General features: G+C 58.7%; 1 protein-coding gene across 1 annotated transcript in view; it reads left to right on the forward strand.

The window, feature by feature from the left end:
• EXD3 (exonuclease 3'-5' domain containing 3) overlaps positions 1–27013 on the forward strand; it is an 82275-nt gene that overhangs the window by 27548 nt on the left and 27714 nt on the right. The window contains 13 exon segments of the mRNA XM_081238060.1: positions 4093–4146; positions 5212–5351; positions 13246–13343; positions 19508–19581; positions 19687–19725; positions 21221–21387; positions 21780–21903; positions 22183–22393; positions 22508–22617; positions 23134–23296; positions 23376–23542; positions 24009–24069; positions 24072–24163. Coding sequence (XP_081094186.1) covers positions 4093–4146; positions 5212–5351; positions 13246–13343; positions 19508–19581; positions 19687–19725; positions 21221–21387; positions 21780–21903; positions 22183–22393; positions 22508–22617; positions 23134–23296; positions 23376–23542; positions 24009–24069; positions 24072–24163 — 1500 coding nt within the window.

Here is a 27013-nt window from a genome sequence, read left to right on the forward strand (position 1 = left end):
GCCCTGCTGGCTCTCACCCCGGGGACCGGCCCCGGCACACCTGTGGTTTTCAGAAGATCAGTTGTGGGGCATCGTGCCGGCTTGGGGCGCAGATTCTCAGCCACGTCAGTCAGGAGTCCCCAGTGTGTGCGACGCGTGTGGGTTGGGGGCCGCCCGAGGGGGAGGGCGTTTTGCTCCTTTGTCGTGGGAAGGGCTGGGCCAGGAGGGTGAACGTGGGGCTTAGTGGCTGCAGGTCTCTGGGTGGGAATTTGGGGGCTTTTGGAAGCTCAGTGGGTTTGCTGAGTCTCCTTTGTGAGCAGCACTGGTTCTCATTTAAGCCCAGAAGGTTCTGAGATGCAGAGGGAGCTCTGAGGTCATGGCCCAGTGTTCACCGGGGATGACCCGTCTGCGGGTGAGGTCGGGAGCGGCGGGGCCCACGGGTGAGCAGTGAGGGGGCGCTGTCAGCGAAGCTCTGAGCTGTGCTGCAGGCGCAGGGGGCCCGGGGCTCCGCGCGCCCCAAGGTGCGAGATACACGATGACCTCGCAGGGCAGGGGAGGTGGGGCAGCCCCGGGCACCCGGCTCAGAGGTGCCCTCTCCCTGGATGATGAGTCCAGCGCCCAGGGACCAGAGGCTCGCTCCAGGCTCACCTCCCCCGCTGCCTCATGGAGCCCAAAGATTCTGGCGCCAGGGTGCCAACAGGTGTGGGGTGCGGCTGGCACCCAGGCAGGTCCCAGGCCCACCCCACACAGGGCCCTCTTCCCGGTGAGGAGGCCCGTCGGAACGGAGGTGTGCGGCCCAGGCCGAGGTGGAGGATGTGCCGCGCGGCCACGATGGCGGTGCAGGGACCGGGCGCCCGGCTGCTCGGGGCTCGGCCAGGGCTGAACGGGCGCCGAGGCAGAAGGCGGGCTGGTGTGTCGCGTCTCCTGTTACGCTCAGGCCTTTCAAAGAGCGTCTGGGCGGCCGAATGCGCCTCCCTCGCGCTCTGAGGCAAGACTTGCACACAAAGGGGGCTCTTGTCCCGCACAGGCCCCTCGTGCGAAGAAAGGCCATTGTCCCCGAGCGGGGCGGCCCGGCAGGCAGTGCACGCTCCAGTGCCCACCGCCGCGCCGCCGAGGGGCCGCCTTCAGGCCTGTCCGCTCGGATTAGCGGGGACTCACGACTTAATGCGCTGCGATATTTCATGTCGAGGGCGGCGGCTGGCCCCAGCCGCGTGAATGCCTGCTTTTGTCTGCTGCATTATTTTATTTACATTTTTTAAACAGCTTATCAAGGTAAAAAGATAGCTTTGCTTTAAGAAAAAAAAAAAAAGCCCCTTGGCTCCAGGCCCGCGCTGAGCCGCCGAGGATGGAAGGCCCGTCCCGGGGCCCGGCCGCTGGGTCTGGGCACCTGCCCAGCCCCCCTGCTGGCCGAGCGGGCAGTCGGGCGTCCGTGCAGGGCTCTCCCCGCTGTCACCGCCCCAGCCCCTCTGGTCTTCTTAGTTACTTTCCCCCAAAGCGGCAGCTCTGGGGTCCGTCTGGTCAGAGGTCCCTGCAGCCCCGCCCTGACCCGGCCGCAGGGCAGCCCTCTTCTCGGTGGCTGGCTCTCAGCCTCCTGGGCGGAGGTCAGGGAGGCCCACAAGGTGCCAGGTGGGCCCAGCCCTGGGCAGTGTCCATCTGTAGGTCCCGGCCACTACCCTCCTCCCATTGGGCCTGCTCCCCGGCCTGGGTCTGGAGCCAGTTGCAGGCACCTGGGCCAGCAGGCGATCTTCCTGCATCCGCGGGGCCCCCCGACGTGGCCGCGTGTCCAGTGGTGAGCCGTGGGCAGCCTGGCCTGCTGGCCCCTCAGCAGAAGCTCAGACTGAGAAGTGACCAGAATCCAGTTCTCAGCCAGGCCCAGTAGATCCAAGGTGGAGTACAGGCTGGGGGCTTCCTAGAGGAGGTTCTGCTACCAGGTAACCGTGGCCGCCCCTGATGGAGTCAGGGCGCCCTCCCGTGGCCGGGTGAGGCCAAACGGTCCCCCTCCTCGTCTTGTGCCCCCCCAGCCTCCAGGCCACAGAGCCCCCCAGGGCTGCGGGGGCAGGATGAGGGCACTTCCCAGATTGTCCCTGGGGGTGTCCATGGCCTTCCAACCCTGGATGCTCTGGCCACACCCCTCAGTGTCCACACAGGCTGCCTGGCCAAAAGAGGGCAGCCTGGGTGCACAGAGGCTCCAGCCTGGCCTGGATAGAGGCTGGCTGCCCTGGAGGAAGCAGGCAGAAGAGAAGGGGACCCAAACCCTCTGACAGCGTCATCCTGTGGCCAGGGCTGTGCACCCCTCACGGGGAGGGGGGCGGGGGGTGCCTGTTGAGGAGCTGGATCCTCAGACGATGGAGGCCAACAGCCCAGCAGAGTGGTGAGAAGCAAGGGGCTCACCTCGCGGCCCCTCCCCTCCCCTCTCCCAGGTCACTGCCCAGGGCCTGATCTGGAGGGTGGGAAGGTCCCAGGCGCCCAGTCGTCCCTCCCACAGCCCCTCCTCCAACCGTGGCATGGCACGACCAAGCCCAGGTCCAGATGTTGGCCCTTCAGTAGCCTGGAAGCCAGGCAAGGGTCCAGCAGATGCAGGACACTGGGGACGGGGTTCTGACCACCCCAGGTTCTGAATAAAGTGTGTGAGGCAGCCAGTGTGTGCACTCTGGCCTTCTTGGATGAGGGTCCGGATCTCCCTCAACTTCTCGGGGGTTTCCTGTCCAGAAGAGGTCAGTGCCATCCTGTGAGGCTGGAGTGGTGCCCAGGAAGGCCCCCACGTGGTGGCACCTGCACCCTGCCCACAGCCCTGGGCCCCTCCCCCAAGCCCTGCACCCTCTCCTCAACCCTGGCTCCTTCCCTGGCCCCGCCCCAGCCCCTCCCCCATTTCTGCTTTATCCCCCTCGCCCAAGCCCTGCACCCCCCTTCCCCTGGCCCTGGGCCCCCTGGGGCCTGGCCGAGGCTGAGCTCCTGGACACCGGCCAGGCCGCGGGGCGCCGGGTCAGTGCTGCGCAGGGAGAGGCCCCCAGCCCCGCGCCCCCGCCGCGCGGTCCAGGCCTCCACCGGAGCAGCCTTTCCCAGGCCGCTATTTTGGGCCTTCTGTGAGCTGCAGGGGGCGGGGCCGGGCTGCCCGGCTAGTTATTTTTGCTCATAATGGGAGCACGATGTATGGAAATTATTAATAGCAGAGCGGCCTGCGCTACGTGCGGGCGCCCAGGGCCGCGCCGTTTCCTCTGCTGAGTCGGGGGAGGGTCACGCGCCCCGCGCAGGGCAGGCCGCTCAGCGTGCCCACTGCACCATCTGAGGGGCTGCCTGGGGGGGTGGGGGTGTTCAGAGCCTCTTGCTCTGGGGCTCCTGGGGCAGCTCTCTGCATGCCCCCAATGCAGGACCACGCCGGTCCCACTGCCATGGACCTGGAGCGAGCCTGCACCGTCCGACGACTCCTAGTCACTGGGGCACGCGGTGTGGCTTGTGGAAAGGGTTCAGAGGCCTGAAGGAGCCCCACGTGTCAGGGCCGCCGCAGCCCCTCGGGCCTCCCGGGCGCACAGAGTCCCACCCGCCCTCGCTGTGGGCACCGTGAATGGTGGGAGGGGATGCTCTCGGGAGGAGTGGGGCGGCAAGAGCGGACGTGGGGAGAGCGGTGTGCACCGTGTCCAGGCCCCATGGCTAGGGGATGCTCCCGGGGGGAGTGGGGCGGCAAGAGCGGACGTGGGGAGAGCGGTGTGCACCGTGTCCAGGCCCCATGGCGAGGGGATGGGGCTTCTGTCCCTCCCTCTGCGTCCTCCACCCTCTCATCGGCAAGCCAGGGCCCAGGCCACCTGGCTCAGCACGCACTTTGCGGCCCTGACCAGGCCGCACCCCAGTCTGGAGGGCACAGGGGTCGTTCCACCCGCCCCACCTCGTGTGGGGCCTGGCTCAGCACAGGGGGGCTTGTGGGCTGGAGCACTGCCTGATTTCCGGCCGCTTGGCCAGGGGCCACATGGCTGGAACTGGACCGGCCCCGTGGCTGTGCCTGCAGTGACTGGACGGTGACGGGGTGGGAGTGGGGGCTGCAGAAGGGCGGGAGCCCCCACCTGTGGCACCGCCTGTCCTCCCAGGCCCAGTGTCATCCTGTCCCTCTGTGTTTCCCAGGCCATCGTGCTGGGCACAAAGCTGCGGCTGCAGGCGGATCTTGATGTTGAGAAGGTAAGGGTCATTCTCATGCAAACTGCGTAGCTTCCAGCTCGAATAAGGTCCCGGGCTCCAGAAACATGGTGTAGGGAGGGTCCCTCCCACTGAGCCCTGAGCTTTGCTCCCCACACGGTGGGGCCAGGGCGCTGGAGGGCAGGGGTTACATGTGACTACCTGCTCATGTGAGGAGGATCCAGGACTAGGGGAAGGGAGGGGCCAGCAAGGGCCTGTGTGTGGTCAGCAGGCATTGGTGTAACGTGCTCAGAAAGTGGTCGATCGCCAGGAGCCCACCAGGCGTTCCTTCTCTGCTCTGGGGTGGCTGGAAGGGTTCTCAGGAATGGGGGCTCCCACAAGGACCGCCCACCTGGAGCCCTGGTTTGGCAGGTGGGCCTCCGTCCAATGTGGGCTCCAGACAGCCTGACCTATGTGACCACATGGGGGAGGGGAAGGCAGGTGAGGAGGAGTCTTCTGCAGGGGCCACTGGAAGGGGGCTTTGTCGAGACCTGGTTCTTTCAAGGGGAGTGGCCAGTATGTCCCAGCGCCCAACACCACGGCCAGGGGCTCCCTCGGGGCCTCCCTGAGGGCTCAGGCAGCTTGGGGTTCTTGTAAGCTTGCGCCAGGCCACGTGCTGGTGCCATCTTGCCCGTGACGGGCATTTCTGGGCCAGCAGGGCCATGGCCGGTAGTTGGTCTCCGTCCTGCCCACCCCACCCCGCTCGGTGACGACAAGGGGACAGTGGGGCCCCTCTAGGAACCCCCTTGTCTCTTGGAGCCTCTCATTCTTCCCAATGGAGATGGGGTGACCACAGAGCCCCCCAGGGACAGGGCCCAGGGAGCAGCGGGGCCTGTGTGGGTGTGCAGGGGCCCAAGCATGGGGCACAGGCCATGAGCCGGGCATGGGGCTTCGCGAGGTCCTCAGACACTCGGTTGGGCCCCCAAGCTCCCCGGGGAGGCAAGTTGCATGGAGCAGCCTCCAGGCCCCTTGGTTCTGATGCTCTGGCCACTCCCTGCACTGGGTTGGAAGTGAGTCTGGGGTCTTGGGTGTGGTGGAGCTGCGGCCTGAAGGTGTGTTTCCCCGTAGATGTGCATCCCCCTCCTCCTCCAGGACAAGGCAGACCTTGTGGAACGCTACGTGGATGGCTTTCCCGACCTCCAGCGGAGGCTGCTGGCCCTCATGGACTCCTGGTGCCAGCCCGGCTTTGACATCAGAGTCGTCGCCAGGTGAGCCCCATGGGGCCCCGGGGTGGGGTGGGGGCAGGGACTTGGCAGGGGCAGCAGGCACGTGGGAAAGTCACCCCACACCCCACACCACCTCGCCAGGTGAGCCCTGGCCAGGTCGGCAAGGGGCCTGCTTCGGGAGCCAAGAGGCTGGGCTGGCAGCCACCGGGTGAGAGAGTTTAATGCTCTGAGATGAACGCAAATAATTCTCCACGGGGACTCCTTCCTTATGCAGTCCTAGAAGTCATATCTCTTATCCATTCACTGGTTCCTTCGTTTCTTCCTTCATGTAATAAATCTTTGTGGAGAGCCTGCTGTGAACCGTATCCCAGCAGTTACAGAGAAGAGGCCGCATGCCAACAGGGAGCCCACGTGTGTGCGTGTGCGTGTGACACCAGGGTGTCCCCTGAGCATGGGCATCTGGAAGGAGAAGGGCTTCCTCCCACCTCCCTGGGGTGGCTGAGGGGCAGTGCACTGGGACTGCCAAGGCTCCTTGGGCACCTGTCCCTCAGCAGGCAGCGGGGCTGGGTGCCCTGTCCCTGCGCCCTGCAGCCCGGACCATCTCACTTGAGAGTCAGGCCTTGGGCTCTGGCGGCAGGCCTCCCTGGACCCTCCCTACGCTGGAGCTGAGACTAATTCTGTCTCAAAGGGCTGTTGTGACTTCACACCCTATGAAGTGAACAAAGCAGCAGGCCAGGCACACGTTGTGTTGCTGCCATTGCTTTTATTATGTATTAAAAAGGAGAGAGAAATATAGGTGGAGCAAACAAGAGTATGTACGGATGGGGAAGAGGGGAGACACACGGGTGGAGAGTGGGAGGGTCCTGTGAGTTAGATTTAACTGTGGATATTTAATGATTTTTTAAATCATATTTAATGACTTTTTTAAACGTCCTCGTGCTATGCTCTGAAAGGGCTCAGAAGCAATGACATCCCCTAGCGGTGAGCACGCCTAGCAGCCAGGTCTTGGGTTCTAGATACCATTCTCCATGAAAAGGAACAAAGGCTCCTTGGGGAGTAGACTGAGAATGAAAACAATAATAGAGCATAAAAACATGGTAATAGAGCATAATACCTTGGATTTTTAAAAAATGCAAGAGTTAGGGCTTCCCTGGTGGCGCAATGGTTGAGAATCCGCCTGCTAATGCAGGGGACACGGGTTCGAGCCCTGGTCTTGGGAGAATCCCACATGCCGTGGAGCAACTGGGCCCGTGAGCCACAACTACTGAGCCTGCGCGTCTGGAGCCTGTGCTCCGCAACGAGAGGCCGCGATAGTGAGAGGCCCGCGCACCGCGATGAAGAGTGGCCCCCGCTCGCCGCAACTGGAGAAAGCCCTCGCACAGAAACGAAGACCCAACACAGTCAAAAATAAATAAATAAATTTATAAAAATGTATGAGTCTGTGGGACTTCCCTGGTGGCGCAGTCGTTAAGAATCCACCTGCCAATGCAGGAGACACGGGTTTGAGCCCTGGTCCGGGAAGATCCCACATGCCGCAGAGCAACTAAGCCCATGCGCCACAACTACTGAGCCTGTGCTCCAGAGCCCGCGAGCCACAACTACTGAGCCCGTGTGCCACAAATACTGAAGCCCGCATGCCTAGAGCCCCGTGCTCTGCAACAAGAGAAGCCCGTGCACCATAATGAAGAGTAGCCCCTGCTCACTGCAACTAAAGAAAGCCTGTGTGCAGCAATGAAGACCCAACACAGCCATAAATAAATAAATAAATATTTTTAAAAATGCATGAGTGTGGAGTGATGCTCAAAGGCAGGGAGGAAAACTCTTTTATAGGGTATGTCACCTAATAAATGGAAAGGAATGATAAAGTTAGAAATCACCATTTTGTAACTTCCAATAAAATAATTGATTTAGGCACAGATCATAAAGAGATGCTAAGAAAGAAAGAGATAAACACAAATTACCCATATCAGGAATGAAAAGTAGAACATCACTACAGACCTTACAGACATTAAAATGGTAATAAATGGTGTTTACAACTTGATGCAAATATATTTAACAGTTTAGATGTAACAGACCAAATTCTTGCAAAACACAATTTACAAAACTGAAAAAATAGAAAATTTGAATAGTCCTATATCTATTAAATAAATTGCATCTGTAGTTTAAAACAAAGAAAACTATGGATTCAGATGGCTTCACTAGTGAATTCCTTCAAGCGTTTAAGGAAGAGATCGTACCAATCTTACACAAATTCTTCCAGAGAATGTAAAAAGAAAGAGCACATCCCAACTTTTTTTTTCTTCTTTTGGCTGCGTTGGGTCTTCGTTGCTGCACAGGGGCTTTCTCTAGTTGCGGCGAGTGGGGGCTACTCTTCATTGCAGTGCGCAGGCTTCTCATTGCGGTGGCTTCTCTTATTACAGAGCACGGGCTCTAGGCATGCGGGCTTCAGTAGTTGAGGCGCAGGAGCTCAGTGGTTGTGGCACATGGGCTCTAGGCGCGCGGGCTTCAGTGGTTGCAGCACGTGGGCTTAGTAGTTGCAGCTTGTGGGCTCTAGGGCGCAGGCTCAATAGTTGTGGCACGTGGGCTTAGTTGCCCCGAGGCCTGTGGGATCTTCCCGGACCAGGGATGGAACCCATGTCCCCTTCATTGGCAGGCGGATTCGTAACCACTGGACCACCAGGGAAGTCCCCAACTTGTTTTATTCAGCTAGTTTAAGGCTTGATACCAAAACTCAAAAAAGACATTAGGAGAAAGGAAAATTAAAGTGTATCTCATGAACATAGATGCAAAAATACTAAACAAAATATTAGCAATCAAATCAACTAATATATTAAAGAGTTAAGAAAATGAGAAGACAAGCTCAAAGTGCGAGAAAATATTAGCAAAGACACATCTGATAAAGGACTGTTATCCAAAACATAGAAAGTTACCTTAAAACTCAGCAGTAGGGGGCTTCCCTGGTGGCGCAGTGGTTAAGAATCCACTTGCTAATGCAGGGGACACGGGTTCAAGCCCTGGTCCGGGAAGATCCCACATGCCACGGGGCAGCTAAGCCCGTGAGCCACAACTACTGAGCCTGAGCTCTAGAGCCCACGAGCCACAACTACTGAGCCTGAGCTCTAGAGCCCACGAGCCACAACTACTGAGCCTGAGCTCTAGAGCCCATGAGCCACAACTACTGAGCCCACACACCACAACTACTGAAGCCCACGTGCCTAGAGCCTGTGCTCCGCAACAAGAGAAGCCACCACAACGAGAAGCCCACGTGCAGCAACGAAGACCCAATGCAGCCAAAAATAAATAAATAAATTTATTAAAAAAAAAAAAAAACTCAGCAGTAGGAAAACAAACAGCCTTGGGCTTCCCTGGTGGCGCAATGGTTAAGAATCTGCCTGCCAATGCAGGGGACACGGGTTTGAGCCCTGGTCCGGGAAGATCCCATGTGCCGCGGAGCACCACAACGACTGAGCCTGCACTCTAGAGCCCGTGAGCCACAACTACTGAGCCCATGTGCCACAACTACTGAAGTTGCACACCTAGAGCCTGCGCTCTGCAACAAGAGAAGCCACCCCAGTGAGAAGCCTGCGCACGGCAACAAAGAGTAGCCCCCACTCCCGGCAACTGGAGAAAGCCCGTCTGCAGTAACGAAGACCCAACGCAGACAAAAATAAATAAATTAAATAAATAAATTTTTTAGTAAAAGAAAGAAAACCAACAACCTGATTTTAAAAACAGACCAAAGATCCAGGTACCTCACCAGAGAAGATACACAAATGACAAATAAGCACATGAAAAGATGCTCTACATCATATGTCGTCGGGAAATGCAAATTAAAACAATGAGATATCATGACACCCCTATTGGAATGGACGGAATCCAGAACACTGACAGCACCAAGTGCTGGCGAGGATGTGAAGCAGCAAGAACTCTCATCGCTGCCGGTGGGAAGACAAAATGGTGCAGCCACTTTGCAGGACAGTTTAGTGCTTTCTTACAAAACTAAACACATTCTTACCGTATGACCAAGCCATCGCGCTCCTTGGTATTCACCCAAAAACACTGAAAACCTCTGTCCACACAAAAACCTGCACTTGAGTGTTTATAGCAACTCTATTTATAGTTGCCGACACTTGGAAGGAACCAAGCTGTCCTCCAGTAGTTGGATGGATAAATAAACTGTGGTCCATCCAGACAATGGAATATTATTCAGAGCTAGAAAGACATGAGCCATCAAGCTGTGAAAAGACAGGGAGGAAACTTCAATGCAAATTACAAAGTGAGAGAAGCCAATCTGAAAAGGCTACTGCTGTGAGATTCCAGCTACATGACATTCTGGAAAAGGCCAAGCTATAGAGACAGTAAAAGGATCAGGGATTATGGGGAGGGAGGAATGAATAGGAGAGCACTGAGGATTCTTAGGGCAGTGAAACTGCTCTGTATTTCACTGTAATCGCGGGTCAAAACGCGTAGAATGTACGACACCAAGAGTGACCCCAAGGTAAACCATGGACCGTGTGTGGGTGAGGACGACGTGTCCAGGTGGGTTGATCACTGTGACAAGTGGACCGTCTGGTGGGGATGCTGACAGTGTGTGTGGTGTGTGTCACCACACAGGGAACCTCCATGCTCTGCTCAGCTTTGCTGTGAACCTAAAACTGCCCTAAAAAGAGTAAGATCTATTTTTTCAGAAGTGAATACACCATGATCTAGTGGGATTTATTAAGGAACGCGAGGTTGGTAAACATTTAAAATTCCATCGTCATTCACCCTGTCAACAGATTAGATAGCAAAACTATGTAAGCATCTCAACGTATATAAAAATTGTAAAATTCAAACCTTATTTATGATAAAAACTCTCAGCAAACTACAAATATAAGGACACTTCCTTCATCTGATAAAGGATAGTACTGAAAATAAAAAAAAACTACAGCAAGCGTCATTTTCTCTTAAGTTTTCTTAAAGTATGGTTACTATATAATGAACTCTGTGTTCGGAGTGTGTAATTTTGTAACTTTTGATGTATGTATGTGTCCACGAAACCATCACCACAATCCAGGTGCTGAGCACAACTCCCGCCCCCCCACCCCCACCCCGCCATCCCCTGAGGACCGCTCATCTGCTTTGTGTTACTGTAGATCCCTTTTCATTTTCTAGTACATTATGTAAGTGGAGTTATGTCGTATGGCTTCTGTCCCCCAGCACAATTATTCTGAGATTCATCCACATTATTTCATTTCTTAGTGCTGAGTGATGTTGCCATGTGTAGGTGCACCATGCTTTGCTTATCCATTCACTCATCGATGGATATTTGGGTGTTTCCAGGTTTTGTCTGTTACACACCGCTGCTGTGAACATTCGTGCGCAAGTCTTTGCGTGGACGTGTGCCTTCATTTCTCTTGGGTGAACACCCTGGAGTGTGATGCCTGGGTCATGTGATACGTGTGGATTAATTTTTTGAGAAACCGTCAAACTGTTTTCCAGGGCGGCTGCACGTTTCCCATTCCCTCCAGCAGCAGGCGAGAATCGCCAGCCCCACATCCTCGCTGGCCCACGGCCTGGTCAGCCTGTAACGTCTGCGGTTCTAATGGGCGTGCAGTGGTATCTTTCTGTGCTTTTGATTTGCAGTCCCTACTGACTAAGGATGTAAAGTGTATTTTCATTTGCCTATTTGCCATCTGTGTGTCTTCTTTGGTGAATTAGCTGCTCCATCTTTTACACTTTAAAAAAATATATTTTTTTAATTTATTTAATTTGGTTGCACCGGTCTTATTTGTGGCAGGCGGGCTCCTTAGTTGTGGCATGCAAACTCTTAGTTGCCGCATGCATGTGGGATCTAGTTCCCTGACCAGGAATCGAACCCAGGCCCCCTGCATTGGGAGCTCGCAGTTTAACCACTGCACCACCAGGGAAGTCCCTACACATTTTTTAATTAGGTCGACTGTTTTCATTACTGAGTTTTGAGAGATTTAGAAGTATAATCTGGGTTATCAGACATGTTATTTGCAGACGTTTCACCCTGTGGTGCATCTTCTCATTCTTTTAATGATCTTTCAAAGAACAAAAGTTGAAGTCCAGTTTATAAATTAAAAAAGACTTTGCATCATGCTTTTAGTATCCTAGCTAAGAAATCTTTGCCTAACTCAAGGGCACCAACATTTTCTCCTGTTTACTTCTAGAAGCTTTATAATTTTAGGTTTTACATTTCGATCTATGGCCCATTTTTGGATAATTTTCATATGGGGTGCTAGGTGTGGATTGAAGTTCTTTTTTTTTTAACAGCTGCTGTCTGATTGTTCCAGCAGCATTTGTTGTAAACGACTGTCCTTTCCCACAGAGCTGCCTCTGGGCCTCTGTCTGGTGTCCAGATATGTGTGGGTCTCTCTGTTCTCTTCTACCGCTCTGTTTGTGGCACATGTTTTGACTGCCGTAGCCGTATAGTAAGTCCTGAGTCAGACAGGGTTAGCCCTCCAATGCTGTTCTTCTATGTCAAAGTTGTTTTTAATTATTCTGGACCCTTTGCATTTGTATATGAATTTTAGAATCAGTTTGACAATTTCTATCCCCCCAAAAAGCCCCCTGAGCAGGGGAACACAGCCAGGGCTCTGAGACCCCTGGCCAGCCTATCTGGAGCTTAGAGGAGGCAGAAAAGCACTTAAAAACAAACACGAAAGCTGTAATTGAGGCCCGTAGAGAGTTTCTGTGTCTGAAATAAACACCAGAGCTATACAGAGGGCGCCTTTGGAATACAGAACAGACTTGTCAGTTAAAGACGTGATGGCAGAATGAAAGTCTCAATAAAAGGTTTGGAAGATAAACTTGAAGATATCTTCCCAATGTCATACAAAATAAATTAACAAAGAAGGAAAAGCAGAGAGGAAGTTTTTTTTTTTTAAATGGCAGATTCTGTCAAGAAGACCCAACATCCAAATAATGGGAATTCCAGAAAGAAAGAAGGGAAAACATGGAGGAATTCACTCCAGACCCAGTCCTCGGTGGATGGAGAGAGACCCACACTGAGGACCAGGACCCTAAACCCTCAGAAAGAGCAGGAGTCAGACAGGTTCCAGGAGCAGTGCTGGCGCAGGCTTCAGCCCAGCCAGACGCAGTCCAGTGTGAAGCCTAGGGCACCATCTCCAGGTCCACGCCTCGCCCCTGGGAGGCGCCTGCAGAGCCGCTTTGCCCTGGCCTAGGGACAGGAGAGGCGCAGGGCCACCGGGACGGCGATGGACAGGGGCCTGGGAGCAGCCAGCGGCGGGGAGAGGGGCGCAGGGTGATGTGGGGTCTGTCCGCAGGACAGGAGGCTAAGGAAGCAATCAGACCAGCAAGGATTAACCCGCAGAGAAGAGGAGGCTGTGGCTAGGCCGCCAGTCATATTTGCACCGTCATGATATCATAGAAGCCGCTTGTGCCCAATTAACTGGAACCGTGGATGCTGTTGTTTGGGGTGAGACATCATACACAACACCTGGAACTGAATCATTGAGAGGCCACAGTACAAGGTGGTTCTTGGAAACATGGGGTAAATGTAGACCACCTCAGAATTGTCGTGCGGGTGACTGGCGGCAGGAGGGGCGTGCTGACGTGCTGCCTTTCTCTGAGCCTTGTAAGAAGACTTGGCTTTTGAACTGTGCACGTGTATGACATTGATGAAAGGTAAAATCTTTTTTTTTTTTGCGGTACGCGGGCCTCTCACCACTGTGGCCTCTCCCGTTGCGGAGCACAGGCTCCGGACGCGCAGGCTCAGCGGCCATGGCTCACGGGCCCAGCCGCTCCGCGGCATGTGGGATCTTCCCGGACTGGGGCACGAACCCGTGTCCCCTGCATCGGCAGGCGGACTCTCAACCACTGCGCCACCAGGGAAGCCCAAGGTAAAATCTTGAGATGCGTTAACCGAGAGAAAGCGGTGCTGGGCACGAGCCGTGTCTCTCTCCTGCAGAAGGTACCCGCAGACGACCTTGAGGCTGGAGAGGCTGAGCCCCAGAGCGCTGGGTCGGCAGGTCCTGCGACTGCTGGAGCAGCATGGCCTGGACCCTGGTGAGTGGGGCCCCCACACCCTGCGCTGGGGCGGGTGCCAGGCTGGTGCCGCCGGGGGTTCAGGCGGACCAGGGTCTCCCGACCCCCAGCTCCCTTCCCGTCTCCTCCCTGCTTCCCCTCAGCATCTGCCCACCTGGGGTGCCCCTGGGAGTCTGGGTCCCGTGGGTGAGGACCACCGAGGCCGCGCCTACACCGTGCTCCCTGCCCCCTCCCCCTTGGTGATCACGGACACTCTCTCAGAGGAGCAGTCTCACTGACAGTGTTTTATAGCTTCACTTTATGAGACTGTGGAAATTCTTCTCACTTCCTGGTCCATGAGAGTGTTGATCAGGAATGGATGTGGAATTTTATCAAATACTCTTTTTGCACCTGTCGGGCTGATGCTATGCTTTTCCCCCTTTGGTCTGTCCATGGGGTGGATTAGGTTGATTGACTATATAACATTAAATGAATCTTGGATCCCTGCCATGGCCCCGTCTCTGCCGGGTTGTGTTGCTACTTACGTAGACTGCTAGGTCTCGTTTGCCAACTGAAGCTGGATGTAGGCTTTGCCTTCCTGAAATGTCTGTTTCTGGCTTTGTGTACACGGTTAAGCTGGCCTCTGAACAGGCAGTGGATGAAGGCCTGTCCTTTCTTTAAACTGAGGGTGTTTGTCTAAGATTGGAATTCTTTCTTCCTGAGAAGTTGAGGGGAAATGGCCTGTGAACCTGGATTGCTTTTCATTGTGGAAACATGACTATTGATTCATCAGCTGTGGGGTTTTTTTTCAGGGAGTTTGTCTATGTCACTTACAGTTCCAAATGTACTGTCATAAGGTATTCCTAGGACTCCTTTTTTATGGCTGAGTAATGTTCCGTTTTATATTTACACCTCAGCTTCTTTGTCCACTCATCTGTCGATGACACTCAGGTTATTTCCGTGTCTGGGCTGTTGTGGATAATGCTGCAGTGAATGTAGGGGTGCAGGTATCTCTTTGAGAGAGTGATTTCATAGCCTTTGAATACATACACAGAAGTGGAATTGCTGGATCGTATGGTAGTTCCACTTTTAATTTTTTTTTTTTTTTTGTGGTACACGGGCCTCTCACTGTTGTGGCCTCTCCCATTGCGGAGCACAGGCTCCGGACGCGCAGGCTCAGCAGCTATGGCTCACGGGCCTAGACGCTCCGCGGCATGTGGGATCTTCCCGGACCGGGGCACGAACCCGTGTCCCCTGCATCGGCAGGCGGACTCTCAACCACTGCGCCACCAGGGAAGCCCCCATTTTTAATTTTTTGAGGAACCTCTACAGTGTTTTCCAGAGTGGCTGCAATGACTTACATTCCCACCAACAATGTACTAAGGTTCCCTTTTCTCCACACCCTCGCCAGCATTTGTTATTTGTTGGTTTTTGGATGATGACCATTCTGACAGGTGTGAGGTGATGTCTCATTGTGGTTTTGATTCGCATTTCCCTGATTAGTGATGTTGAGCATCTTTTCATGTGCCTGTTGGCCATCTGTGTGTCTTCTTTGGGAAAATATCTCTTCAGTTCCCCTGTCTTTTTTTTTTTTTTTTTTTTTTTTTGCGGTACGTGGGCCTCTCACTGTTGTGGCCTCTCCCGTTGCGGAGTACAGGCTCTGGACGCACAGGCTCAGCAGCCATGGCTCACGCGCCCAGCCACTCCGCGGCATGTGGGATCTTCCCAGACCAGAGCACGAACCCGTGTCCCCTGCATCGGCAGGTGGACTCTCGACCACTGCGCCACCAGGGAAGCCCTCCCCTGCCTATTTTTTAATTCAGATTATTTGGGGGGTTTTGCTACTAAGTTTTATGAGTTCTTTATATATTTTGGATATTAAGCCCTTATCTGTACGTGGTTTGGAAACATTTTCTCCTACTCCGAACGTTGCCCTTTCATTTTGTTGATTGTTCCCTTGCTGTGCAGGTTTTGTTTGATGTAGCACATATGTTGATTTTTGCTTTCATTGCCCTCCTTTTGGTTTTTTTGATCCTGTCTGTTGTATGCCCTGCTCAGCCCACTAAACTGAATCTTAAGCCTTCTTTCTTCTTGAATATATTCCCCAAGTTTCAATATGTATTATTTTTATTATTGTCCAGCTCAAGACACTTTAAATTTCTATTATAATTTTTTTCTTTTACCCATGAACTAACTAGAAGTGTGTTTCGTTTCTTTTTTTGTTTGTTTTTTTGGTTGTGCTGGCTCCTTAGTTGAGGCTCGAGAGCTCCTTAGTTGTGGCATGCAGACTCTTAGTTGTGGCGTGCATGTGGGATCTAGTTCCCCGACCAGAGATTGAACCCGCGTCCCCTGCATCGGCAGGCGGACTCTCAACCACTGCGCCACCGGGGAAGCCCTAGAAGTGTTTTTAATTTCTAAGCTATGATAGTTTGGGTTATCTTTCTGGTGTGGTCTGTTAATCTCACTGTGATCAGGGACCATGCTTGGTATGATGTCAGTCCTTTGGGTTGAAATGTGTTGTTGGGAAGAGATCTAACTTCTCCCCTTTGAAAGTAATCTCTCTTTTTCTCTGGATACCTTTAGACTCTTCCCTTTGTCTTTGGTGTTCTGCAGTTTCACTGTGAGGAGCCTAGTTATAGATTTCTTTTTAATTGTCTTGCTTGGGATTTATTGGGCTTTCGAATCTGTGGATTGGTGTCTTCAATCTGCTCTCGAATTTTTTCAGTCATTACCTCTTTCGGATATTGCCTCCTTCCCCTGTCTTCCCTCTGTTCTCTTCCTGGGACTCTGAATGTATATTGAGTCCCCGTATCTTCCATGTGTTTTCTTCCATGTTCCTTTCTTACATACTTTTCTTCCATGTTCCTTTCTTACATACTTTTCATCCCTTTTCTTCCGTGTTGTCTAATCCTGGTAACTGCTTCTGCTGTCTTTTTCACTTTACTAGTTCTCTCTTCATCTGTATCCAATGTACTATGAAATCCATCCACTATTTCTATTTCGATTGTTACGTTTTCAGCCCTAGAATTTATAGTTTGGTTCTTTTTCAGATCCGCTGTTTCCCTTTGTATGGCTTCCCGTTGCCTGAAGACATTTCTGATTTTGTTTTTTCTGTCTCTGCGTGCCGTGCTCCTGGCTGTGTTATGGTCTGTATCTAAACTTCAGCACTGTCTCTGGTCCTTGTCTGGTTTGTCTGCCTTGCAGGCTAACTTTGCACCTGCCAACCTTGAGAAATCATCTGATGAAGCTGCCTGCCCCCAGAAAGGAATTTATATATTTATTTATTTTTGGCTGCGTTGGGTCTTCGTTGCTGCGCGCAGACTTTCCTTAGTTGCAGCAAGCCGGGGCTACTCTTCATTGCAGTGCGTGGGCTTCTTGCGGTGGCTTCTCTTGTTGCGGAGCACGGGGCTCTAGGTGCACGGGCTTCAGTAGTTGTGGCACGTGGGCTTCAGTAGTTGTGGCACACAGGCTCTAGAGCGCAGGCTCAGTAGTTGTGGCGCACAGGCTCAGTAGTTGTGGCACACGGGCTTAGTTGCTCTGCGGCATGTGGGATCTTCCCGGATCAGGGCATAAACCCATGTCCCCTGCATTGGCAGGCGGATTCTTAACCACTGCGCCACCAGGGAAGTCCCCACTGACAGGTTTTGATTCAGCTCCTCTGGAGGCACCACGTGCGCAGAAGGGAGAAGCAGGAGGGGTGGGACCACCCAGGCCAGCGGCGCAGGTGCATCAGGGCCCTGGGAGCCAGGGCCACGGGCTGCGCTGGCGGTGGGGGGTGGTGGTTGGCACTCCACCTGAGGCACAGGAGCCCACCTCAGAGGCCTGGCTGGGCAGGAAGGAGCCAGCCCCCCTCAGGCTGCTGATTAAAACCCAAAGGGTGAGTTTTAGACTCAGGAGCTCTGAGGAAGGTCCCGACAACACAGACCGCTGGGGGGTGCTGGGCTCTGAGGGGCCAGGAAGACTGGAGTGCAGCGCCACCGCCCTGCAGCTGGGGACCTGTCCCTGAGCTGAAGCCAAGGGAATGGGCTGGAGGGACCCCCGACCCAGGCACAGGGGCCTCCAGGCTCACCTGCACACCTGCCCTGGGCACCCAGTCAGGGAGCTCTGAGAGCGTTGCCCGGTGGGAACGTGAGGTGGGGACATCCAGGCCCCGGCTGCCAGGGCCTCCCGCTAGGCTGGTGGTGGTTGGTTGAGGCAGGGCCCCGCCCACCCAGGACCAGGACCAGAACCTCGAGGGCTGGGGAAGGAGGTGGGCAGGAGGCCCACAGAGCCAGGCATGGTGGGCGGGCTGTGTGTGGGGCAGCCCACCATCCAGCAGCCCTGTCACACCTTTCTTTGACTTCAGGGGCCACATCATGGCCATGGTGGGCCAGCCCTGGCACCAGAGCAGCCTTTGGCGGCCTCAGGCTGGCCTTAGCTGCGTGCCTCCCAGGACAGGGCGTGCCCGCCTGGGGAGAGTCCATCCCTCCCCACAGGTCTCGGCCGGGCCCAAGGCTGGAGCAGTTGAGTGCCCGGAGCCCGCGGGACAGGTGGGGCCTTCCCTGCTGATCGTGCGGACAGGAGGGCAGCGGCAGGTTCTTTCCGTGGGGCCTCAGCCAGCAGCCCTGCTGGGGAGATAGGTGCCACCAGGCCCCCTCCTGGGTATATGCGCTGCCAGGCCTCTTCTGTAGCCCCCCAGCTGGCTCCAGGGACCTGTCCCAGCCAGGAGGCCTCACAGTGCAGGGCTGCCTCTTCTCAGTAGACCTGGCAGTTCCTAATTTCAGACAACACAGGCCAGTGTTTCCAATGTCCTAAAAGCTGACCCCCCCGAGGGAGGGGCACCAACGCCCCCCACGGTCCTTGCTGGGCATCCACCATTGCGGCGTGAGCCTCCACGTGGACTGACCCCATGCCCTCCTTGGGAGGACAGAGTCAGACACGATGCAGGGTAGGGCCCGCTCACCCCTCAGCCCTGAGCTCCCCCAGCCCGCCCTCCCCAGGCCTGGGTCCCGGTGGAGCCCCCAGTGGCTGGGCAGAGTCAGCAGGGCACGTCTGGGTTGTTTCCAGTTTGCAGCCTCTGGCAAGTGGCTGGGCCTGACCCACCTGCGCCTTTTCCTTTACGTTTGGGTTTGGATGAACCATCAGTGCAGGCTGCGGCCTGAATGCCTTCTGTCGATGTGATACTGTATCCATAGGCTTTTGACAAAGTATCTCATTGGCAAAGTGATGCATAGCATTGTAGAAATGTCAGGAAAGCTGGTGTCTGTCTGTCTCCATCTGAGTGAGCCTGGCTCCTGCAGCAGCTTCGACACCTTTGTCTCTGTCCTGAGCGTCTCTCCTGCCCGGAGTAACTCGTTCATCCGTCCCTCCCTCCCTGCTGCAGTCTCGTCCAGGCTCCCGAGCGGCCTGTGGGGCACGTCCGTGGGTCTGGAGCCCTCTCGTCTTGTGTCCCTGCCTCGGCAGGAAGCGGGAGGGAAGGCTGAGGGGCAGCTGGCAGGCCCCAGCCTCTGGGCAGCCCTGACCTCTGTGTGCTCGGACGGCGTCCTTGTAGCAAGGGTGCTCCTGTGCTGGCTGTGCAGTCCTGGCTGGGGCGGCCGCGGCCCCTCGAGAGCATGGGGTCCTGGCCAGGGTCTGGGGAAGGCCGGGGCCCCCACTGGGAGGTGCAGGTGGGCAGGCTCTGTGGTCAGCATCCCCCCCCAGACCACCAGGCTGCAAGGACAGCTGGCCCCAGGAGGGAGGAGCAGCAGCCAAGGGGGTGGACAGTGGGTGAGTGGACAGTGGGTGCCCTTCCCAGGCCCCCTTGGGCTCTGAACAGAATATGAAGGTGAGGCCAACAGGTAAGCATAGTTTGTGAACACATGAGCAAGACCACCCCTTCCTCGAGAAATTCACGTTCTGGGTGGGGGCAGGAAGCAAAGGCTCCAGCTGCCTGGAGACAAGGCAGGAAGACCCTGAGAGGTGGGCGTCCGGGAGACCCAAAGGGAGGATGGGCCCGGCAGGTGCGGGCGGAGGGCGCATGGAGGGCTCTGGGGTGCTGCACGGGGGCGGGGCACCCTCCTTCAGGGCTGGGAGGGCCACTCTGAGGCGGGTGGAATGGAGGCCGCCCGTGGGGCGGGTGGGGGGCAGAGGGGAGGAGGAAGACAGGCAGAGCCGCACGAGCCCCGACCCCTGCCCCATCCCGTACGCACTCCGTCCCAGCCCTGCCCAGAGCCCGCCCTCTCTTTCAGCCCTGTGTCCCAACGTCATCACCCAGCAGCGCCTGGCCGCCCTGCGGTATCTGTGCTACAAGCGGCTGGTAGAGGTGTGTGGACTGGGGCCCAGGGTGGAGAGGGGCTCCGAGCGAGGCCCGCTGTTGTGCTCCTGGGGCTGCCGCTAAGAAGGCTTGCACTGGTGTCCACTTTTGCAGAGAAGCGTATCTCGGGAGAGCTGGGCCGAGCATGTGCAGGTGAGTTCAGAGGGTCCCAGTGCGCGAGGACACCCCCCCCACCATGGGGCAGGGTCGGAGCGGCCGGGGGTCCAAGACCCTCCTTCACCACTTGTGAACAGAGCTCTCAGGCGCTGGATGAGGAGAGGTTCACGGAGAGGAAGTTCCAGACCATCCTCAGGCGCCCTGCTTGCCATGGCCCTGGGCCCCGAGGCCTGGTGAGCCTGAAGACCCCGAGAAAGAGGCAGGCGCCCCTTGGGGTGATGTGGGGACACGGAGGGCCTAGGGACTGTGACCCCATGGGGGTAGTGGCGTGGACAGTGTCGTCCTGCAGCCTCTGTCCTCAGGCCAGAGCTGGAGTGGGGGTCATCGCAGGTATAGAGCTGTCCCCAGCCCCAGGTGAATCGGCCTGGGAGGAAGGTGGGCTCTTGGGGGTCCCGGGTGCCGTGTGCACAGGAGCTCTGCAGTGGTCAGTGGAATGGGGGGGGGGTCCCCTCCCTCCTGCGCGCACGCGCAGGGCCCGGTGCCTGCGCAGCATCCAGTGGAGGGCAGTGCCGAGCCGCCCCCGGAGTGACCGGGCAGGGGGTGGTGAGTCACCGGAGAGGAACGCGGACCCCCAGGCAAGGCCCGGAAGGCCGGTCCCTCCTGGGTGCCAAGGCCGAGCCGTCCGGAAGGGCAGCGGACATCCTGAAGAATGTGAGGGGCTTCCACGTATTGTCCACGTGGGAACCTGCGGCCTGCGGGAAACGGACGGCCTGAGGCTGCTGGGGACAGAGCCGTGTGGGGAGGTGGCCCCGCTGCCGGCCAGCAGGGACTCCTCAGGAGGGTGGGGCCCACAGCGACCTGTGACCTCGCAGACGCGGACACCCCACCCCTGTTGGGACCCCTGTGGGCCACGTGGGCCTCTTGCTCCGTACCGGGCCTTGCCTCCCCAAGGGCACAGTGGGTGCAAGGGTGTTCCGTGGCCTCACCCTCCCCGGCACAGCGGCCACCCAGGGGCAGGGGTGAGGAGGTGCCGAGGGGAGATGCTGGTGGTGAGGGCCGGGGCAGACCATGCTCAGGGAGGCGGTGCTGGTCCCAGGCCGGCGAGCAGAGCCGCGGTGTTGGGCGGGGGCTCGTGCGTGCGGAGAAAGGCCGAGGCGGAGTGGGTAGCAGGACGGGCCGTGGGCTCAGGACAGCGACCCTTCACTCTGACACTTCCAGGCCCCTCAGCACCTTGGTTCAAGCCAGCTCGGTCACCATGGAGCCTCAGTCATAGGAACTGCTGGTCTTCAGAGGACAGCCACCTGCTTATAAAGGGCTCAGGGCCGGGTCTGAGCGGGGAGGTCAGGGCGAGGTCTGAGTCAGGGTCAGGGCCAGGTCTTAGCAGGAAGGTCAGGGCCGGGTCTGGTGGGGGGTTGGGGTCTGAGGGGGGATGCAGGGCCAGTCTAAGGGGCAGATCTGGGTCTGGGGGCTGCCTGGATGGGCCCACCCCCTTAGGGCAGACCAGGCGAGCAGCCCATATCCCGTCCCCCAGGGCCTCGTGGGGCAGGACCAGTGGCTGCAGGAGCAGCTGCTGCAGCTGCTGGTGTCTCACGACGACGCGGCCCTGGTCGCCCAGTGCGCCCTGGACCTCCTGCTACCCGAGGAGCGATTCCCGGCCTCGGTGGCTGCAGAGCTCCGCCAACTCAGGATCCAGGAGAGGTGAGCGTCCCCAGGCTCGGAGGGCCCACAGGAGGACGCCCTTGGGCCCCTGCCCTCGAAAGTGGCCACGAGTCGTACGTGCTGGTGGTTTGGGAATCAGAAGCACGGGAGAGCCGAGCAGGGGCGCAGGCAGAATGCAGACACACAGCAGGAGGCAGGCGGGTCTGCCCCTTGGGTGCTAGCGAGACCCCGGGGCCAGATCCCTCAGCCGGCCAGGTACTCCCAGGGGCCTGAGGACCCGGTCGCCTGCAGTCTGCGAGGGCAGGGGCGTGGGGGGCAGACCGCGTAGACCCCGGCCCACGCGCGGGCCCTGAGCACTCGCCTGCCCCTGGGGTCAGGCCGGGCTGTGGGGGCCCTGGTGGGGGCGGTGCTGCAGCCCTGCTCCTCCCCAGGACGGCCGAGGCCCCCCTGGAGGACGGGAAGGACGATTACTACCAGCTGCCCATCCCCAGGGAGCAGCTCTGCTTCCTGGCCTCGTGGGAGGACCTGGCCAGGCACCAGGACGAGCTCCTGCAGGTGGGTGCCTGACTCCCGTGGGCAGCCGGCTCCGGGGGCTGCTCACCAAGGCCTCCTGAGGCTCTGTCCCCACCGGGCACCCTGGCTTAAGGACTCTGGGCCTGAGTCCTGAGCATCGGTGTGGCGCTCGACCCCTCGTGTGGGCGCTCGCAGGGCCGGTCCAGATCTCCCCACAGAGGCCGCCTCCCCTGGACATCAGCCCTCAGGCGGCCAGGCAGGTTGGCGTGTCCTCCTCCCGGTCTTTGGCTGTGCCGTTCACGCCAGCCCCTCTGTCTGCAGCCCGGCCGGGTGGTCGGCATGGACCTGGAGTGGAGGCCCTCGTTCGGAGCCGGGGGCCGGCCCCGGGCGTCGCTCATGCAGGTGGCCGTGGAGGGCCGCGTGTTCCTGCTGGACCTGCCCCGGCTCTCAAGTCCGGCAGGAGGGCAGGCGCCCCAGGCCTTCTCCCGGCTGGTGTCCCGGCTGCTCGCGGACCCCTCCATCACCAAGCTGGGTGAGCGCAGCCCCCGGCCCCGCACCGCAGCCCTGCCTGCCCAGGGGAGGGTGTCAGGGTGAGGCCAGGGCCCCTTCCTTGGGTGCCCATCACAGCGACGGCCCCCGCCCACAGGTTACGGGATGGCGGGGGACCTGCGGAGCTTGGGTGCCTCCTGCCCGGCCCTGGCCCAGGCCAAGAAGCAGCTGCAGGGCAGCGTGGACCTGCTGCAGGTGCACAGGCAGGTCAGCGCCGGGGGGATGCTGAGGGCGGGGGGCTCCCTTCCGTGCTGAGCCGCCTGCACAGCGATACCGGGGCAGGGGTCTCACCTCGGGCTGGCGGGGTATCTGTGGGCCGGGACTTGTCCTTGGCCTCTCTGTGCCTTCTGGGCTGGCCCCGGCCCTGCTCCCTGGCCACAGGTCACCAGGGACCCAGGGCACAGGGTCCCCCAGGGAGGGCGTGTCACCACACGTCCCCACGCTTCCCCAGAACCAGCCCGGCTCTGCCTACCACCCCCCAACCCAGGAGCTCTCAGCACACACCCTTGGGGCTTAAGGCGTGGCCTCAGATCTGACCCGTGGGCAGGTAACCACGGCCCCGAGACCCTGACACAGCCTGCCTTGGCCGCCAGCACTCTCCTCCTGCGGCACCGTCCGCCATGGAGGACGCACAGGGCTCCTCGGGGGGCGGCCAAGGCGCGTGCGGTGGCCATCCTCCCTCTGGGGCGGGCCCCTCACCCCCAAGGGGGTGCTGTCTTGCAGATGCGGGCAGCAGACAGGCCAGCCCCAGGTGTGGACGGGGCCACAGGGCCGCGGGGCCTCAGCCTCCTGGTGCAGCAGGTGCTGGGCAAGCCCCTGGACAAGATGCAGCAGCTTTCCAACTGGGACCGGCGGCCGCTGGACGAGGGGCAGCTGGTCTACGCAGGTGGGCGCCCCCCGCACCCCTACCCCGCACCCCCGATCGTCCCCACGCTGGAGGCTGAGGCTGACCTTGCCTGTCCCAGCCGCTGATGCCTACTGCCTGCTGGAGGTGTACTGGGCTCTGTGCAGAGAGCCTGCCCGCTTCCACCTGTCGGGGGACCTGACCAGGAGCCTGAGGCTGGGACGCGGTGAGAGAGCGGGGGCTGGGGAGCTGCCGCCCCTTCAGAAGGCCTCGGCCTCGCCCCAGCAGGTAGGCGAAGCCCCCCGGGGCTCCTTTATCACGCTTCCTACGGGGAGATCCCTGTCCTTAGAACTGGGACCTTACAGGTGGGTGTGGGGTGTTGGGGAGAGCCGTCCAGAGGGCTTGCGTCCCGCACGCTGGACCCTCCACCGGGAAGGAAGGAGAGCAGAGCCGTGGGTTAGCTTCCTAAGGGAGGAGGAGGTCTAGGGCAGCCTCTGGCCGTGTCCCCGTGTGCCCCAGGGACCCAGGCCCTGCTCCAGCGTGCACACGACCACCCCCCCAGGAGACGTGTGCCGGCCCCTCTTGGGGCCCAGTGTGGGTGACCTGGTATCACGTTTGCTGCTTTTCTGCTGTTTTCTGCCTGAGTACACGTTGCTCAGGACGAGCTGACCTCACGGCCCTTGGGACCCTCTCTCCCCACTGGGTCCAGGGTGGCCCAGACGGGCCACAGCTGCTGAGCGGGGCTGTGTCGCAGGTGCCCACGGGTGAGGACGCGGCCCCCGAGGTCCCGGCCAGGGCCTTCCGCGCGGTGTGTGACAGATGCTGCAGGGGCTGGCGCGGAGCCTCCGCCGTCTGGGCATCGACGTGCTGGTGCTGACCACCGGCGAGGACCACCGCAGGGCCGCCGAGGTGAGCAGGCCTCCCGTGTCCGCTGGCAGAGGGCGCAGTGTCTGGGGTGGCCGCAGGGCCCCAGCTGCACGGACCCCCGCGCCACTGGGGCAGAGGGCGGGGCCCCCCTGGTTGCTGGGGTGGAGACATCTGTGGGTCCGGCACCTGTGGTCTGCAGGCGTGGAGCCCTGGAGGATCCTTTGGGGGTTGGCCGGACACAGGCAAAGTCGGGGTAGTCCTGGCCCCCTTGCTGTCTTTTGGCCCCTGGAAACGCTGTGTGCCCGCGAGGCCCTCCCCTCCTCCGAGAAGCAGGTGCTCACACCACCGCTGGAGGCACAAACCCCCCAGGGCCCTGCAGAAACCCCGGCAGGGCTCAGAATCCAGGGGTTAGAACATGGCTGGTAAGCGTTTTTTACCAGGTTTCCTGAGATGTGATTTACGCACCACACAATTTACAGTGTACAATTGTACATTCCCAGAGTTGTGCAGCCATCACCACAGTCAATTTTAAACCACTTTCATCACCTGTGAAGTTGTCCCCCGTGCCCCTTCCCCAGCGCCTGGCAGCCTGCCTTCGGTCTCCGGGGAGCTGCCTGTTGCGGACACTGCATGTCAATGGACTCGTGCACGTGGCCTTTCGGGCCTGGCTTCTTTCACAAGTGTGATGTTTTCCGGGCTCAGCCATGTCGTAGCATCTGTCAGCGCTTCACTCCTATTTACTACCAAATAACGTTCCGTCAGCTGGACCGCAGTGGATCCATCCACCTGGCCGCTGATAGACGCTCGGGCTGTTTCCACTCTCGTCTGCTGTGACTCCTGCAGCTGTGAAAGAGCATAGAGGTGGCCAGGTCATAACCTGGACTTTTAATATGTGGTTTCTTTTATGAATTTGAACACATTCTTCTGGAAGGGGTCCCCAGGCTCACCAGGTGGGTGGCCGGAGCACAGAGCTGGCCAGGGGCCCTGGGACTGCAGAGCCGTGGGGCGTCGTCAGCAGTGGCCCTTCCCTCCATGCTCTGCACTGCCAGCCGGGTCCTCCCAGCAGCCCCCACCCCCAGTAATGAGGAAGCTGGGGCCGGAAGAGCAGAGGGGATCTGCCCGGGGCTGCAGGGGGAAGCCGGGAGCCTCCCGTGCCAGTCCCACGTCCGTGCGAGGATGTCCACTCTCCCCAGCCCTGGCCCCTCACAGCCGTCTCTTCCGGACGCCTGGTCCTGGTGCCCAGGGGAGGAGGACGTGGTCGTGCCTAGGGTGGCTCTGGACGCCGTCCCTGTCGGAAACCCCTCTGTCCCCAACCAGGGTTGTTTCTAGCTTATGGGGGCTAAGACTAGGAGGGCCAGCCTGGCATCTCGAGGACCGCAGACCAGGCGTCAGCGGTCACAGGACCCAGGGAGGAGGGGCCTTCCCAACCGGCCCCAAGAGTACCCCAGTCTCCAGCAGATGGAAGGCAGGGTTTGGCCCCTAGTCTGCACCCGCACTCCCACGTTACCCTCTGAAGTTTTACATGATGCGGCCCAAGGGAGTTGCAGGTGTGATTTACTTGTCAGCTGACCTCAAAGGGGCCCGCCCCGGATGGAGGACCTTGGAGTATATGGGTGGAGCTTGTGTCATCACGTGAGCCCTTGACAGCAGAAACGGAAGGCAATCATCAGACTCAAAGCACAGGAAGGATTCGGTGTGGGCCGCAGGGCAAGGAGATGGACCTCCATCCAGCAGCCCCCGGGACTGAATCCTGCGGCAGCGAAGGAGCCTGGAAGCGGGTCCGTCACCAGAGCCGGGCCGCCGGCACCAGAGCACCGGGGGTCCTGTGCGTGAGCCCCTGGGGCCCGCCCGCTCCCACCCCACAGAGCTGAGTGTGAGTTCATGCTCAAGTGGCTGTGGCCACGTTAGAAAATCAGTAGATCTGGGAGCCAGGAGTGCAGTGCTGCTGTGATGATGCCTCAGACACGGGAGATGGAGCAGCCAGAGAGGCTGGGGAAGTGCTGGGGTCGCCACGGCCCAGATGGAGCAGAGGGGGAGCCGAGCAGGGGCTGGACTGGAGCCGGGGGCTTAGACCTCGGCACCTGGAACATCGCAGCCCAGGAGGCCACAGGCCCAGGGCCCTCCCAAGGGGTGTGGGAGGGGGACCGAGGTGCTTATTCCCGGGGTTGGAGCTGCAGCTCGAGCCCCTGCGTTACAGACGGACTTTACCCACGTCTCCCGTGAGGCTTTGTCCCCTCAGCCTTGTGGTCGGAGCCCCCAGGGCCTTGTTCTCAGTGCCCGCCCTGCGGGGGTGGGACGGTTTACTGCCACCCGCGTGGCGCTCGCGACAGCATTCTGGGCCGGGGTGACTGTGCGCACTTCTCACACCTGTGATGGTCTTGGGCGCGGACGTCTCTAGCGTGGGAGCTGCTGTGTCCCTTTGGCCGTTTACATTTTCTCTTCTGTGGATCTTTCCCAATCCTGCGTTTCCTTGTCCAGACCCCCCGAGTGGATGCACTGGCTGTTTCGTATAGAAGGGCTGTACTGTGGGTTTTGTCTTCTATGATGAGCGCTGCTAACACTCATAAACATTTTTTAAAGAAAGGCAGCACTGCTGGTGAGGGAAGGGAGGAGGGTCCTGCCACGCAGGGCAGGGGCCCGGGCGCTGTGTCCACGCTTGCGGGGAGTAGACCTTTCAAGGATGAGCCGGGGCGCCAGCCAAGCCGCACTGAGGTGCACCCTGGGCCTCCTGCTGCTTGGGCTCAAGCGTGAGAGGACGGAGTCCGCTGAGCGAAGAGCCGTCCGGCAAAGGGGAGCCGGGGCGTGACGTCTGGGTGGAGGAAGATGCCAACGCTCAGTGGTGGCTTCCCCGGGCGCGGCCTGAGCAGAAGCTGGGGGGCACATGGCCAGGCC

Source organism: Mesoplodon bidens, assembly GCF_964165515.1.
Source record: "Mesoplodon bidens genome assembly, chromosome: 6".
In the NCBI taxonomy this organism is placed as follows: Eukaryota; Metazoa; Chordata; class Mammalia; order Artiodactyla; family Ziphiidae; genus Mesoplodon; species Mesoplodon bidens.